The sequence below is a fragment of the Paramormyrops kingsleyae genome, chromosome 25 (assembly GCF_048594095.1).
Source record: "Paramormyrops kingsleyae isolate MSU_618 chromosome 25, PKINGS_0.4, whole genome shotgun sequence".
Classification (NCBI taxonomy): domain Eukaryota; kingdom Metazoa; phylum Chordata; class Actinopteri; order Osteoglossiformes; family Mormyridae; genus Paramormyrops; species Paramormyrops kingsleyae.
Genome location: NC_132821.1, coordinates 31,999,011 through 32,015,571, shown reverse-complemented (window position 1 = coordinate 32,015,571; position 16,561 = coordinate 31,999,011). Strand labels below are relative to the sequence as shown.

General features: G+C 47.7%; 1 protein-coding gene across 1 annotated transcript; it reads left to right on the top strand.

The window, feature by feature from the left end:
• The first annotated feature begins 3,429 nt into the window (after window positions 1-3,429).
• chrnb3a (cholinergic receptor nicotinic beta 3 subunit a) lies at window positions 3,430-15,762 on the top strand. Its single transcript, XM_023812423.2, has 6 exons — window positions 3,430-3,860; window positions 9,748-9,899; window positions 12,149-12,193; window positions 12,812-12,921; window positions 13,115-14,000; window positions 14,570-15,762. Exons 1-6 carry the CDS (start codon window positions 3,800-3,802, stop codon window positions 14,702-14,704), a joined length of 1,389 nt encoding a protein of 462 aa, XP_023668191.1. The 5' UTR covers window positions 3,430-3,799; the 3' UTR covers window positions 14,705-15,762.
• The last annotated feature ends 799 nt before the right edge of the window (window positions 15,763-16,561 follow it).

Genomic DNA, 16,561 nt, shown 5'->3' with positions numbered 1-16,561 from the left:
CCATCCATCCATCCATCCATCTTCCTGCTGCTTATCCTGGTCTGGGCTACCAGATGATAAATATACCCATATCACATATTTTCCTTAAGCACGCCTGTTAAACGCTGTATCAGCACTGTTCAGCTAAGCACATTTCCAGTCTGCAAGCTCATCACCACTTAAACCACCCCCCCCCCCCGTCTCCATGGCCTTTAACATGAACAATAAAACAACATTATCTCCTAGAATGTGTCTGCTAAACATAGCAGCCTTCATGACAGCATAACCACTCTGAGATGTAACAGAAGGTCATTGTGTCAATGGGAAAGGGCAGCGTGGCATGAAAATGACAGTGTGATGCGGCATCAGCTGGGAGATAAACCATAGGGACAGTGTGTGAAACGTCGCCGGACTTTGGATTTTATGCTTTTCCATGCGAGACACATGGCCTGAGTCTTGGCTCAAATGAGGGCAATTCAGGGAATCGTGCTCATGTAGACGCTGTAGAGTCCCAAATAAATCAGTACTATCATCATTAAGCTCTTCAGCTACTTACAGGGCAATTTTGACAAAATATATTTTATACCATATACAGCATGCATTGGCTTAAGATGAGTTGTGTTCAAAGTCTTTATAGAGCAACGGAGGACTCAACTGCCTTAGGCACAATATTGTGGGCAGGTGTGAAAGTTAAGAATTTTTGCTCTTAGCCACCTGAGCTAGTTCAGTAAAAATTCTAGTCCCACATGCAATTTTTTTTTTTACTAGCTAGCGGGCTAATGTTGGGCTTCTTGTACTCTCCCTTTGTCTAAATGACTTGCCTCGGGCGAGTGGATGAGTTTAATTCCTATCCCTGGTCGTGGGTAGACTACGTCAGATTCTCAAAGTATTGCTTCATCGATAGAGCTTTCTGCTTCCCATCCTCGACATGCCGTTTTATGATGTTGCTTGATGTAAACTTCCTGGGGAACTCGTTATGGAGGAAAAGGGTTTGGATGACGACATTTTAATGAGGGAGAGCCTTGCCGGTTTCATGGCTCGAGCATGGGCGAGCACACAAGTCGATTTCTGTTGAAAGGAGAAGAAGAAGAAAAGTCCTTCAGTGTTTTTTGCTGTGTTTGAGTGTGTTTACACTGTGGTAAATGACATGCAGGAGGCTGGAGTCACAGCAGAGTGAGCTGGGAAGGGAAAGAGATGGAAGAGTGAGAGTGGAGCCAAGGAAAGCGCTGACAGGAAGAACAGCATCCCAGTGTGATGCAAGCGGGAGGATGAGGCTGGAGGCCACCTTAATTAGCCTGGGATTGGGAAGGGACTGGGGAGCAGACCGTCTCTGATGATGCGTCCACCTTGCCATCGTGGCTCCAGCTGCATAAACACAGTAACGCACGCGTACCTCAGGTCCACTCTGCTCCACCCCAGAACCCTCCTCCTACTGACAGCTACAACTGTGCATTTCACAAAGAGCTTTAAACCAGCGTCTTCCAATCTGGTCCACGGGGACCCACAGACTGTCTGTGTTTTTGCTCCCTCCCAGGAAAGTAGCAAAAACGCGGACTGTCTGCAGCTCCCCAGGGACTGTACTGGGAAGCTCTACTTTGGGGCAGCGTGTGGCTCAGTGGGCTACTCCTGTGTGCCTGTAGTCAGAAGGTTGCCGGTTCCAACCCAGCCTCAGCACATCTGTGGGTCCCCTGGGACTGGACTGAGAAATGCTGATTTAAACCATGGAAAGTCTGCCTGTAAAATGGAGGAAGATCTGTGTCAGTTCCCAAGAAAAGGGGTAAAGATAGATATGATGGACCATCAGGCCATAATCAACCGCAGAACTCTTGAATACCACAGTCATGCAGTTATACATCCCACATAGCAATAATTCACTATCTCACTCCAGAAACCAAGAACTTCCTCCTAAACTGATTTTTACTGCCTGTGTGGGAGTCATTGCATCATCTGCATAAAGTTTGGTCTTGAAGGCCTTTGGCACAGCCAGCAATACTGGGCACCCTTTAAACACCCCCCCCCCCCCCTTTCACCCAGTGCTGATAAAGCCCTAGCCAGGCTCCATCGCCGGTAAGCTTCACCGCCAATCGGCTCGCTAAGGCAGCGCCCCCTCAGAAGATGGTGCCCTAGGCCAGCTTCACCGCCAATCGGCTCGCTAAGGCAGCGCCCCCTCAGAAGATGGTGCCCTAGGCCAGCTTCACCGCCAATCGGCTCGCTAAGGCAGCACCCCCTCAGAAGATGGTGCCCTAGGCCAGCTTCACCGCCAATCGGCTCGCTAAGGCAGCGCCCCCTCAGAAGATGGTGCCCTAGCTTCACTGCCAATCAGCTTGCTAAGGCAGCACCCCCTCCGAAGATGCCGCCCTAGGCCAGCTTCACCACCAATCGGCTCGCTAAGGCAGCGCCCCCTCAGAAGATGGTGCCCTAGGCCAGCTTCACCACCAATCGGCTCGCTAAGGCAGCGCCCCCTCAGAAGATGGTGCCCTAGGCAGCCACCAATGTCGCTTAATGAATTGACCAGCACTGCCTTCCCCTGATGTGGAAACTGGTTCAGTGATATTATTATGGGAACAGTCTGTTCAAACTGGATATCTTGGTGGGGTTTCCTCCTGGTACTCCGGTTCCCCGCCCCCCCCCCCCCCCCCCCCCCCCCCCCACAGTCCAAATACATGCTGAGGGGCATCATACTCAGATATTTACTTTAATTTATTTTAATTTAGATTCCACCCACAGTCAGGGCCGTATGCTTCACAGGGTGGTCCTGAATGAATGTCTGCGAGTTCCATCCCATGGACTGGTGTCCCATTCGGCGAGTCCCGCACCTTGTGCACGGTGACGCGGCTTCAGACTCCAGCTGCATAAGTGGTCTCTGAAAACGGATGGATACAATGGATGCAGTTCCAGGTTTACATGAGCTTAAATAATGCATGCTTTCATAAAGGCACCAGCCGCCAATAGCTAATGCCCGTGCCTTTCAACTCGCACGAGAATGATGCACAAACCTACACAATTAGCACGTGCGACTGGATGGCACTGCCTCCTGCGGTATGATAAATGGTGTAGAAGCTGGGGTTTCCTCCTGCACCTTCTTCCCGTGCAGCTTAGAAAACAGGAAGTGATGTAGCTCCATGCCGGCCGTATGTGAAATCCATTTTATTATGCAGAAAAAAACTCATTACCCTGTATTGTGTTGAAAATTTGCCTCTGAATACAATAAATAAAATAACAATCTTTGCAATCTGGGCCAATACAACATACAGCATTTAAAAAACATTATATGAACATTTTTTCTTGACAAAACTGATTATAGATACACAAACTAACTGATTACACTCCCAGCTAAGTAGTCTTAGACATTTGCAGAACTCCTGCCTGTTGGCCCCACGATTCCACATCCATTCTCCAGCTGGTGCTATGCCCCGCTCATCCTCAACCCATCCGTCAGCCTTCCGCTCATCCCCTCTGCCTTCTTCCTCCATTCTCCCTTCATCTTCCCCGCGATGCTGTTACCATTGGCTGCCCGTTAAAAGCGCCGTACTCCCCCCTCCCAGACCTCCTCTTCCCCGAGTCCGCCCCTCCCTTTCGGCCGGCTTCTCACCATCCGCCGGGTCGCGCAGCCACATCAATGGGACATCAGTGCGGGGGAGGCGGCGCTGATAAGCAGAATAACGGCGCGGCGGATAAAGTGTCTCACGGTTGCATTGGACGTCCCCGGGCGTCTTCGCGGAAACAGCATCGCTCTCGGGCTGCTCTTCTCCCTTTGCGTCCCGTCCGATGAGAATGAAGTAGCCCCGGGCTGGGAGGTGCCGCTGTGTGGGAAGGTGTCATGAAGTTGGCCGCTGCCCTCCTCTGCGCGGCGCTCTCGCTGGCTGCGGCCACCGTCCGAGGTAAGCCGGGTGAAAGCCGAGTGAAAGCGGGGTGAGAGCGGGGTGAAAACCGGGTGAAGATGTCACTGTCCCATCGCGTCCACATCGCGCACGTTGCCGGGTCCCCCAGTCCGGCCCGTCGCCTTCGTGATCAGCCGTCTTCGGTAATTTAAAAGTAGCTTTTAGTGATGATGGGGATTGATTTTCACGTGCGGTAGGTGCTCGGCTAAATACAAATGACAGTGATCGATTACCGCCTGCTTATCAGCATTGTCATCCGATAAAAGGACGAGGCGCCAGTGCACCTCATACTCAGCGCTTATTCCAAACGAACGAGAAGGGGATATTCTCCTGAAACCGTCCAGAATTTCGAGAAATTATTTATTATTAATCGATAGATGTGTAGCGCCCTCATCTGGGATGAACTGTTGATCCCGGTGTTTTTTTTTTCTTGTGGATAAGAGGTTAGAATAAGGATGGATAGATGGATGCAATAATCTTCGCTTGTGATGTTTTATTCTTTGTTCGGGTATAATGCTTAAAATGCCATTGGTTACCTGCTTACAAATAGCATGAAGTTGAGAGAATAGCGCATTAATATAGATCCCGACAGCTGGAGCACTTTTAGTCTGTCCTTTTACCTTTCCAGCATTGTGGTTTATGAGCTGAAGCCGGATTCTTATTCCCATTTCTCATTTTATTCTGGTGTTATAGGTACATTATGGGAATGCTGTGATTATACGTATTTGACAAATTAATATGTACTTTTTGTTTTTATTAGTGTCAAAAATAGCCATGAGAGCTAATGATTAAAGGTCATGTTAGAATGAGAATGACTTTCTGAGCAGAGCAGTGGGATTTCATGTTGGTGCTCAGTAGCCTTTATTAAGCTGTTTGGAGGAGATGACCTGAGGATGTGTGAATACTTTATATTCACTAAATGCCCTTTGCAAACGCTAAAGGCTCAAATAAATGTGAAAGCAAAAAAATAAAATAAAAAAAGTAGGTGTGTTTAGGCAATTTAGCTGTGGAACCTGTACTGTCTGCTGGATATTCTTTGTTCAGGACTTAACGAGGATTTTCAGCCGAACTCTTCGATTTTCCTCGGCCTTTGAGGGGTTTGCCTGAGCCTGCATGCCGCATTCAGCAGCTGGACCTGGCGGGACGTCCTGCTCCAAACCCATTCTGTATGCCGCTTTCCATCTCCCTCTTCTTAATCACCGTCTTGACTGAGCTCCAGGACTTGTCACAGCCTTTTCCTAAAGGTCTTTTAAAAGCCCATCAGCCCTCAAAGGATATTCATGCTGACTCCGTCACACCACTGTGGCACCTCGCAGCTGGGGGTACTTGGGGCCCCAGAGCTTATTTATGATTCACAAGAACTGGGGTCTTTCCTAATGAATGATTTCTAGGTCACCTGCCCATTTTCCTTACATCAGATGTTTGCAGCGCCTTGAGTAATTTAGAAGGAGAAAAAAAGTGAATATCACAGTTGCAGTGACAGTGTGTCGCTACTAGACAAGATGCAAAATTCTTCCTGGGACTGGTTAGTTACTGCAGGTCTCTTGGCACAGAGGGCACCTGTTCAGTGGAACTGTCCGCAGAATCAGGACTCCTGCACATTTAGTGGGACATCGGAAAGGCACATTTCATTACTGGGTCTGAGGTCCCCTCTAGGGTGCCACACAGTGACTAGACGCGTGGTGCATCCTCTGAAGGGCCTTACCACACTCACAGCGCCCCTCACAGCGCCCCTCACAGCGCCCCCTCACAGCGCCCCCTCACAGCGCCCCCTCACAGCACCCCCTCACAGCGCCCCCTCACAGCGCCCCTCACATCGCCCCTCACAGCGCCCCCTCACATCGCCCCTCACAGCGCCCCCTCACAGCGCCCCTCACAGCGCCCCCTCACAGCACCCCCTCACAGCGCCCCCTCACAGCACCCCCTCACAGCGCCCCCTCACAGCGCCCCCTCACAGTGCCCCTCACAGCACCCCCTCACAGCACCCCCTCACAGCATCCCCTCACAGCGCCCCTCACAGCGCCCCCTCACAGCGCCCCCTCACAGCGCCCCTCACAGCGCCCCCTCACAGCATCCCCTCACAGCGCCCCTCACAGCATCCCCTCACAGCGCCCCTCACAGCGCCCCCTCACAGCATCCCCTCACAGCATCCCCTCACAGCGCCCCTCACAGCGCCCCCTCACAGCGCCCCTTCACAGCACCCCCTCACAGCATCCCCTCACAGTGCCCCTCACAGCGCCCCTCACAGCGCCCCCTCACAGCACCCCCTCACAGCGCCCCCCACAGCGCCCCTCACACCTACTTCCCTGCCTCACTTCCTGAAGAATTTCTTGTAATTGATTGGAGGTCGTGTCGGCCCGCACATACCCAACCCCCCCCCCCCCCGGGCCTGGATCTGGAACAACTGGATGGCTGACATGTGTGTCCATACTGCAAAAAAAAAAAATGGGTCGGTTGTTTATTCTGAAAAAATATTCTAGTGGTCATTTATCATGTCCTTGTAAGTTTCACATAAAATGTATTATTACCTGCACTGTAATGCAATTGGCTTTTAATGGGTTTTTTTTTCACTTAACCTTGACTGACGATATCAGTGGAATCATTCCTAAGTGAACTGTAGGGATCTGATAGGCCACACTGAAGTCCTTATTGGGTTTGGCAAAAAGGCTGCAACCACAGTGCCAGTCATCATTCACATGCATCACAGCGGTGATTCAGATGCTGATTGTGCTGAAGAACTGCTTCTCCTTCCAGCCTCACGACCCAAACACGTGCCCTTATGCACACACGCGGTAAACAGCCCTCCTTCCTGGTAAACATGCCCATAACTAAGGTCTCTGCTGCTGTGGTTCACAGCATAACTGCATTCTCACTACACCCCAAGAAAAAAGCCGTCCCCTTGTGAATTCTTGCAGAAGATGTCCAGTCCAGTCCCTGGTACATTTATGTATTATTCTGCGTATTTGTTTGGACTGTTCCTGCCCGGGGCTTGATAAGCGCCGTGCGGCGTCGCATGAAGATGCTTTCAGAGTAGCTCATTCCCGTGAGACGCTCCAAGGGTGCACGCCCATCTCCGGGACTCATTTACTCGCTGAAATTTCGGCTGTCTAAATAAGTCGTTGCCTGCTTGCCCTGCCAACCCCTGTCTGAATAACCAGACTGTAATTAAATGAGGATTCACAACAAATCATAACAAATGTCGAACCAAGGACTCATTAGCGAGCTGTGTTTTCACTCGCTTTGCAAAGAACTCCCTTTGCTTTAGAAAGTGCCTTTTCTGTGACTCATTTGACACTGCACATTGGGTGCTCTGAAGCATCGTTACACTGGTGGTTTGAAGCTGGGTGGCAGTGTAGCTTGAAAGCACTGCGGTTGAGGGTTCGATTCCTGTCCTGGATCTGTGGGGACTTTCCATGGGATTCCTGCAGGAGCTTCAGCGTTCTCCAACAATCCGTGTGTGGTTAACATGGGGGCAGCATGTGGCTCAGCAGACTCAGATCAGAAGGTCGCTGGTTCAAGCCCAGCCTCAGCAGAAAGGTCACATGTCCATGGGCCCTTGAGCAAGGCCCTTTACCCCCAGCTGCCCTGCTTGGTGATGAACTGGAATTCCATCCTATGCGTCTCCTGCGATGTACCCTATTGGTCCTTACATAGGCTTTCATTCTGGTTGTGATCCTGTACTGGATAATTAGATTTCGAACAGTGTTTGCTTCATCCGGGCTCCCTGCCACATTTTTGCAAAAACTTGGACTGTCCATGGGTTGCTGAGGACCAGATTGGGAAACACCGATTTAGAAGCTGGATGGATGTTATTTAGTTATTTGCTTCTTCTGGCTGGACTCTCATCTCTACCACTGTGTGCAGGTAGAATGTTCCAGCTTTAAATGGTACACCTCACTCTTTCCAGCAGAGCTCCTCATAATGACTTACAGACTGGAATACCTAGCATTGAGTATATATGATAATCGACCTCAGGAGGTGAAGTAATTGTGACAGACCATTGACTTTCTTGATGTTATCGTTGAACTACTTGTGGAAAATGGTCATCAAATTTTTGCTGATACAGGAAAATTCAAGAGTGGTTCGATGGCTTGGTGGTGGAATGGGACAGAATTGTAGGGCTCGTGTAGAGGGTGCAGGGCTGGACAGAGAGAAGATGGTAGAGGAGCAGAGTTAGATGGGTGTGAAGACGTGTCAAAAGAGAGATGCTGTCAGGCCCAGTTGGTGACAGTCAGCCTCAATGAGCTGATTATGGAGCGTCAGAGAACTGGTACAGCACTGGATGTCGGTTAGAGGTGTATTTGTATTCAGCCAGGCCTGAATGGATACAGTGGGACAGCACTGGATGTCGGTTAGAGGTGTATTTGTATTCAGCCAGGCCTGAATGGATACAGTGGGACAGCACTGGGCGTCGGTTAGGGGTGTATTTGTATTCAGCCAGACCTGAATGGATACAGTGGGACAGCACTGGATGTCGGTTAGGGGTGTATTTGTATTCAGCCAGGCCTGAATGGATACAGTGGGACAGCACTGGGCGTCGGTTAGGGGTGTATTTGTATTCAGCCAGGCCTGAATGGATACAGTGGGACAGCACTGGGCGTCGGTTAGGGGTGTATTTGTATTCAGCCAGGCCTGAATGGATACAGTGGGACAGCACTGGGCGTCGGTTAGGGGTGTATTTGTATTCAGCCAGGCCTGAATGGATACAGTGGGACAGCACTGGGCGTCGGTTAGGGGTGTATTTGTATTCAGCCAGGCCTGAATGGATACAGTGGGACAGCACTGGGCGTCGGTTAGGGGTGTATTTGTATTCAGCCAGGCCTGAATGGATACAGTGGGACAGCACTGGGCGTCGGTTAGGGGTGTATTTGTATTCAGCCAGGCCTGAATGGATACAGTGGGACAGCACTGGGCGTCGGTTAGGGGTGTATTTGTATTCAGCCAGGCCTGAATGGATACAGTGGGACAGCACTGGGCGTCGGTTAGGGGTGTATTTGTATTCAGCCAGGCCTGAATGGATACAGTGGGACAGCACACTCTTCGCACCTAAAGTCTTTATAGTGTAAACCAGTGTTTCCCAATCCGGTCTTCGGGGACCCATAGCTGGTCTATGTTTTTGTTCCCTGCAAGCTCCCTGCCAGACAGTCTGCATTTCTTCTGGGAGCTGGGAAGGAGCAAAAATGTGGACTGTCTCTAGGTCCTCAAGGACCTAGAGACAGGGACCGGAGACACCGGAGCAAAGAATCGTTTCAAGAATTTTGCAGACGAATTCGCAATTCAATTTCCATCCGTAATTTTCATTGTATAAAGTTTCGCACAGGGGAAGGGGAATTATAAATGTCCTTAAACCTGGTACAGAATCACTGGATTGGCGGTTATTGTGGTTTTACTGTTGGAGGGAAATCTTGGCTGTGCGACAGGAAGTGACAGGTGCAGATGTGTGGCATGTGACATTCTCGCTGGCTGGGATCCACTTCATTATGGAGATGGGAAGATGAGGAGCCTTTGCCCCCCCCCCCCCCCCACCATCAGTTTGAGCAAGTCCACGCCTGTTCTACAATCCCTGAATGTTTTTGCTAAATTAGGATGTATTACCTATAAGACGGAACACGCCGTGCACGAGTTCCAGAGATAAATAATGGCTGCTATATGATTTTCTGTATCGCTTATCTTGCCAGGGCTGGAATGGGATTAAAAATCGTCCTCGGTCTTTAGGGTCCCCCACAGCCCCATGGGAAATTTTGCAGAGTGCGGGGAGGGGGACATATTCATCGACCCAATAAAACATTCAATATGCCAATGCCCAGTCTAGCCACATACTTTAGTAAGTGTTTTTAGCACATTATTGCTAATATCTATCACTCTGTTCCCCCCGCACCCTGGGCAGCCCTGGAGGATTTCGTATCCCTGGCCGAGATGGAGGATTCCCTCCTGAGGAACCTCTTTCTTGGATACCAGAAATGGGTCCGGCCTGTCCTGCACGCCAACGACACCATCACCGTCCGATTTGGCCTCAAGATCTCCCAGCTGGTGGATGTGGTAAGGAAGTCTTCCCTCTTCCAGATGGAGCAACAGATGGAGTCTGATTGTCCTTCAGGAGGCCGATGGGAAGCTACATTGTCTTTATAAATTAATATCCCTTAAAGTAGAGGCTCACCTTTCAGGGGATGCATTAGACACTGATGGATATGGATCGTTATGTACAGCAGCCGTTAAAAGTATGGACATACCTACTCATAGAAAGGTTTATTTTTTACTTTTTTCTACATCATTTAAAAACAATTATAAAGACATCAAAATTATGAAAAAGAACTTGTGTAAAATTATGCACTGATCAAAAAAGTGTTAAAATAATGTTTTGTTGGGGGCAGCTCTGTGGGTCGGGACTCAGAAGGTAGCTGGTTCAAATCCCTGGTTCGGCAGAGTGATCCGACCATTAAAGCGGTAATGTACACCATGGGTGTAAATTACTGGGGGGTGGGGGGGTTGTAGCCCCCCCCCAATAAATCAAAACCAGCTAATACAACGCCCCCAATAATCATGTTTCCTCCGTAATGGGTGGAGACCTCAACCCCCCCCCTCAATGTTCCAGCCAAAGTTACGCCCTTGATGCACACAGACTCGTAATATTGCTCATTACAAAGATTTTCAGGAATGGAACCGATGCAGTACAACAGTCGGACGACAGCTCATTACCGCCCCCTTTGGTTGGTTGTGGGAACTACGTCTTGGTTCTGTAGACTTACTGAAGAAAAACACCCCACGAGAGTATGATAGGCCTACAACCCAGCGCGTGACTCACAGGCATGGAGGCGGGCATGGGGGGGCATTCATGTCATAACATTATTACGTGATTATAAACCTGACTGAAGACTGAGATTAAATGTAAATCCAACCCGTCGCATGTTGCATTCATCATAGGCTACATATTCCAGAAACTCTTATCCCAGAAATACATTGCTGTTGCACCAAATGTAATTTTCTTATGGTGCATTGAAGGAAGAAGGGAAACGGAATCAATTATAAAAAATTAAAATGCTAATTAGACATACTGTAAATAGAAAAGATCGCGAGTATACAGGGGGAGCCGATGACGGGCGATGTACAGGAGGACAGCCGGTTCAGGCCTTCTGATAAGGAAAGCTCTGGGGGTAATTTTAAGAAATTGGCTATTTACTTTTTGCCTGGAGGGGAATCAATCCCGCTGCGGCGTATGGCCGTTCGTTGCGTGGTAAGCGATGAGGAGGGCCGCCGTAAATCCATCCGGAGCTGTCCGCGGTGCTGAAATATGCCGCCCGGCGAGGCGGTATAACTCAGCGGCCGCGGGGACGGAATGGCGATGAGGCGGCTGGCGGCTCCCGCTGCTCGCGATGCCCATATTTACTCAGCCATTTATTTACATGTGTTTTCCAGTTCGCCACCAGAAACACTTAATCTGGGACTAAACACTATTATTTAAATTCACATTTTTTTAAACACATTTATTACGCGTATTGGTCATAGGAGAATTCTGCTCTTTTTTCTTATTACTTCAGTCACCTCGTACATTTATTCCCGTCTCGTTTAAACCACATATAATATTATATTTAAGCCATTAAATCGTGTCGCCCGCCCAATACCAAGCTGTCTCATACACCCCGAGTCATAACTATAAAATACAGCCGATTCCATAAGAGAGTCTCTCTCCCGTTGATTTCAGATAATTCAGCACAAATATTTTCATTCATCTTCTTTTGTTGTGCATGTTTTGATGACTGTATATGAGAATCAAGCCTCAAATCAATATGATGCACCTTCTTTTATGTCTAATGTACTCACACCATTTTCCCTTGCTGCTTATAAATTCTCAGCTTGCAGATCTTTTTTGGGGGGGTTTTGTTGTGAGGATTAAGGTGTTTTCCTGATATAAAACACAGATTGGACGTGAACTGTTTTGTTTTTATTTTTATCAAACACTGTGCGTCATTTATTACATCGGTGTCTGTCCACGGTAAAATCTGACCCTAAAAGTGAAATAAACAACGTTTCTGTTGAGAATTATATTTCGGAAGCATTGAGCCACTGATAAAATGTGGTGTCTTGTGTCCTGTTACATATAATAGCACTTTTCTGCGTGTTCTGGCCTCACTGGTTCAGTACCCAGCAGTCTTCCATTTCTTCCCAAGTGCTGCTTTTTGCGCGGCCGCCTGCGTGGCATCTCCGTGGTTACGGCGATAACATACCAAACGGGCTGCTAATGTAGTCGAGAGACAGCACGCTGACTCTGTTTCACTCTTCTGTTTACGCAGGATGAGAAAAACCAGCTTATGACCACCAACGTCTGGCTGTGGCAGGTCGGTCTGAAGTTCCACACCTACACTCTGCCGCTGAATCCTCTCTACCCCTTCAGTTATGCCAGTTTGCTCATTATCTCACTTCTTTAGTCAACCTTCTTTTATAATCCCTCTGTTGCCATTTGCATCGTTTTGTGGTGTATACACCTTCTTTTAATGCCTGACATATGCTGTTTTTTTAAACCTGTCAGCATATGTTGCTTCTTTTAAATCCATACATGACATTTTGCATGATATTTTAAAAAAATCTTATAGGATGTCACTTATTTTTAACCTTCCTTGTCATATTATTTATGTCCTATACCTCGAATGTGAATATGTCGCTTACTTGAAAGATTACGTAATGTGGCTGGCGTCTTTGATGCCGGTTTGATGGTGAAGCTCACTGGTCTAAAATGGTCCCCAGGACAGTTCGCACTCTGGGCTAAAAATGCCACATCTTCCAGAATATTCCCCCATATTCTGTTGTAGTTCAGGCAATGAGCCAGTGTGTTATTGTGTGTGAGTGGAATATAAATTCCAACAAACAAACAAACAAACAAACAAACAAACAAACATAGTGACAGTCTGTTTGTGACATGAGGGTATCCTTCCTTTTCTGGCCATTCGTCTATCCAGGAGTGGATCGATTATAAGATGCGGTGGAACCCAGAAGATTATGGTGGGATCACATCCATCCGAGTTCCTTCAGAGACCATCTGGCTGCCTGACATCGTGCTGTATGAGAAGTGAGCACCGTGTGCCTTTAAGTGCGGAACTGACAGGTTGATGTATCGATCTGGTGTCTTAGCAACAAAGCTATTTGTTGGGTGTAGATATATCTATTCAGTGGAGGTTCTCTGACCACTTGTGAACAGTTAATTCTCCTCCATTTCCTCAGAGTATCTCCTGTTTTCACACCCTCTGTTCTTCCGTCCTTAGCGCTGATGGACGCTTTGAGGGCTCTCTGATGACGAAAGCGATCGTCAAGTTTAACGGCACCGTTACCTGGACGCCGCCGGCCAGCTACAAATCCTCCTGCACTATGGACGTCACCTTCTTTCCCTTCGACCAGCAGAATTGCTCCATGAAGTTCGGCTCGTGGACCTATGACGGCCACATGGTGGACCTGGTCCTGGTGGATGATCATGTGGACCGCAAGGACTTTTTTGACAACGGGGAGTGGGAGATTCTCAATGCTACCGGGGCCAGAGGCAGCCGCCAGGACGGGGTGTACTCTTACCCCTACGTCACCTACTCCTTCATCCTCAAGAGGCTCCCGCTCTTCTACACGCTGTTCCTCATCATCCCGTGCCTGGGTCTGTCATTCCTCACCGTGCTGGTCTTCTACCTTCCCTCCGATGAGGGTGAGAAGCTCTCGTTGTCCACCTCCGTCCTAGTTTCCCTCACCGTCTTCTTACTGGTCATCGAGGACATCATCCCTTCCTCGTCCAAGGTCATTCCACTCATCGGCGAGTACCTCCTCTTCATCATGATCTTCGTCACCTTCTCCATCATCGTAACTGTCTTCGTCATCAACGTTCATCACCGCTCGTCCGCCACCTACCACCCCATGGCGCCCTGGGTGAAGAGCCTCTTCTTGCAGAAGTTGCCCAGGCTGCTGTGCATGCGGGGTCACACCGACCGCTACCGCTATCCGGACATTCAGCTACGTAGCCCTGAGCTCAAGCCCCGGTGCAAAAAGCAAGCCAGGCCTCAGGCTGGCAAGGAGGATGAGAACATCGCCTGGCTGGCCTTGCTGGAGAGGGCCACCGATTCTGTGCGGTACATCTCCCGGCACATCAAGAAAGAGCATTTCATCCGTGAGGTGAGAGACAAATTAAACCACATCACTGCTCGACTGGAGTCCCTAAGGGCTTTTTAGAAGGATGCTTTTCTGAAATGATGTTCTAAACCTCATGCCCTTTGTAAATGTGTCTTTTTATTGACTTTGCTAAAGTGTCTCAGAGTGCCAAACATTTAATTGGTCAATTCAAATACTGATACAGCTGTACAGCTGCTTCATTGTAATGTTTCAAAAGGGTGACAATTAGTAACCACACCTAATTAAACTAGTTATTAGTGAATTGCATGTTTGTCACAGAGGCGGTTTCCCAAATTGTTGTGATTAATAAAATCCAGACGTTTTCCTTGATTTTTGTTGTCACCCCTACAAATGAGGTCTGAGCCAAACCTTTGATCTGGAGAATCGTTACACTCCTAGTTTTAGCATTTCACTCATCTTGTCACTGAATGTCTGTCTCTACAAGCATACAATGGATGTGTGTGCTAGGAGTTTAGCTCAAATTTCTCAAATCATCATGTCAGAGGCTGTGACTGCCATGCACTGATTCTCTCATTTCCCCCTTTCTTGCCTGCGTGTCTCCCGTCTTCTAGGTGGTCCAGGACTGGAAGTTTGTGGCCCAGGTTTTGGACCGTATTTTTCTGTGGGCCTTCCTCACCGTGTCCATCCTGGGCACCATTTTTATCTTTACCCCAGCTCTGCAGATGTACCTCAGCACACCTTCCTGAGTCCTTCTGGAGGGCCAAACATCATCATCATCGTCGTCATCATCGTCGTCATCAACATCATCATCAACATCATCATCATTATTATCGTCGTCATCATCATCGTCATCATCAACATCATCATCGTCATCATCATTATCATTATCATCGTCATCATCATCGTCGTTGCTGTATCCCCATCATCATGTATAGGCTGACTTTGGCTCCAAGGTGAGCTGTGAGATTTTGGCCTAGTGCCCTTAAAACCCTACAAATGTCATCCTTGTACCAGTTTCCCAACCTAAATTGACTGTATATTCCCAAAATCTGTATGTACTGTAAATCTAAGGACATGATCGGTACATAAAATGCAAAAAATATACAGTCTGGCTTGATGCCTCATTAATCCTGCCAACACTGCAGTTACTGTACAGAATCTGCACCTTCTGGGTGCTCATCAGCTATGATACAGTAAGCACCTGTCAGAAATGGGTCGGCGGAATGTGCCAGACTGTCTCACAACCACACATCCATGGGACTTTGAAATAACCTACGTTTTCCTCCCCTGCACACTGAAAAAGTCCCTTCAGTCACGTCATCCATAGCTCCTGCTCCCTTTCACACGTTCGATTGTGTTCCAGAAGAACAGCAGCATGATTTGTTGAGTGGAAAATCCTACTCTTTGAAACTGCCTACGTGTGTCAATGCCTAGACTCCAGGGAGGATGAAATTTATATATATGTAATATGTGTAACATTTATGGCATTTGGGTACGCTAAATTAAACTCAGGATTAGTTGATTTTAGAATAGTTAACTCAAGAAGTTCAAGCATTTCCCTTTGGGATCGTTAAACTTTAAGTAATGTAATTTACCACAACTTTTGGTTTGACCACTAGATGGCAGCAAATGTTCATTTACGTTTGAAGCCATTTAAAAAAAATAGGTAATAGCTGTCTAACTATAACCCATATTTCTTGACTTATGTCATCACTTGTCTGCGTTTTTAACGCATGGGTTTTATCATCTGGTTCTGTATTTAACCTACAGCTGTTATTTCACATTATTAAATATAAGAGCCCCCGTTCTGTCTTGACTGCTTCCTCTGTCGTTTCCCGTGACAGAACATCACACTGTGGGCTGAAATCATATCTGCTTTATAGTATCCAGAGCTGGAGCGAGCGATGTCAAGAAAATACTGGCCAGAAGAGAGGCAGCTGATGGCGTTTGTGACAATATGGGCTGAAAGACAGTAACATAAAGATGACTGTCAAGGCAGCAGCTGCTCATGAGACCAATAGTGACAGTTATGGGGGGGATTAATATTATGTCCCATTCCCACTATCCCTACAGTCATGACAGTGACCACAGTAAAATTCCGCATTGATTAAGCTATAACTATATACAGTAGGCAGTGTGCAGAAACGATATTACATTTCAAATTTTCATTTTATTCATGATTTTCGTGCATTAGGTTAGCCTGAATTGTTGTAGTAAAACATGTAGTTGAAATATATTAAAATACTAAGCTACATTATATAAAATACATACATAAGTGTCCGGTAAATAGATTAAATGAAGGTTTATGCAACATAACCAATGTGAAAGTGAGGAAGTTATCAGGCGTCCATCTGTTTATTAGTTTCATAAAAAAAAAAAGCTGTAATCAGTTTCAGTGGCGCAGTTGTACAATATCAGATCCACAATGTCAGGGATATGAGGTGAAATTCCACAAGCTGATAAGGCTGTTATATAGAAAGTGAAAATTACTAGCAGTACAAGAGATACTGATGACTGAATCCAAAGAAGTGACCGTGACGTCGCTATCACTGTAGCCAGCAAATACACAGGCTACTCACGCAATAGGCATGTCTGATTAATTG

Excerpts from the sequence above, each read along its gene's own strand:
- chrnb3a (XM_023812423.2), top strand. The coding sequence starts at position 3,800 with ATGAAGTTGGCCGCTGCCCTCCTCTGCGCGGCGCTCTCGCTGGCTGCG. Across the intron at positions 12,194-12,811 it reads CCAACGTCTGGCTGTGGCAG|GAGTGGATCGATTATAAGAT; the intron begins GTCGGTCTGAAG and ends TCGTCTATCCAG. Across the intron at positions 12,922-13,114 it reads GACATCGTGCTGTATGAGAA|CGCTGATGGACGCTTTGAGG; the intron begins GTGAGCACCGTG and ends TTCCGTCCTTAG.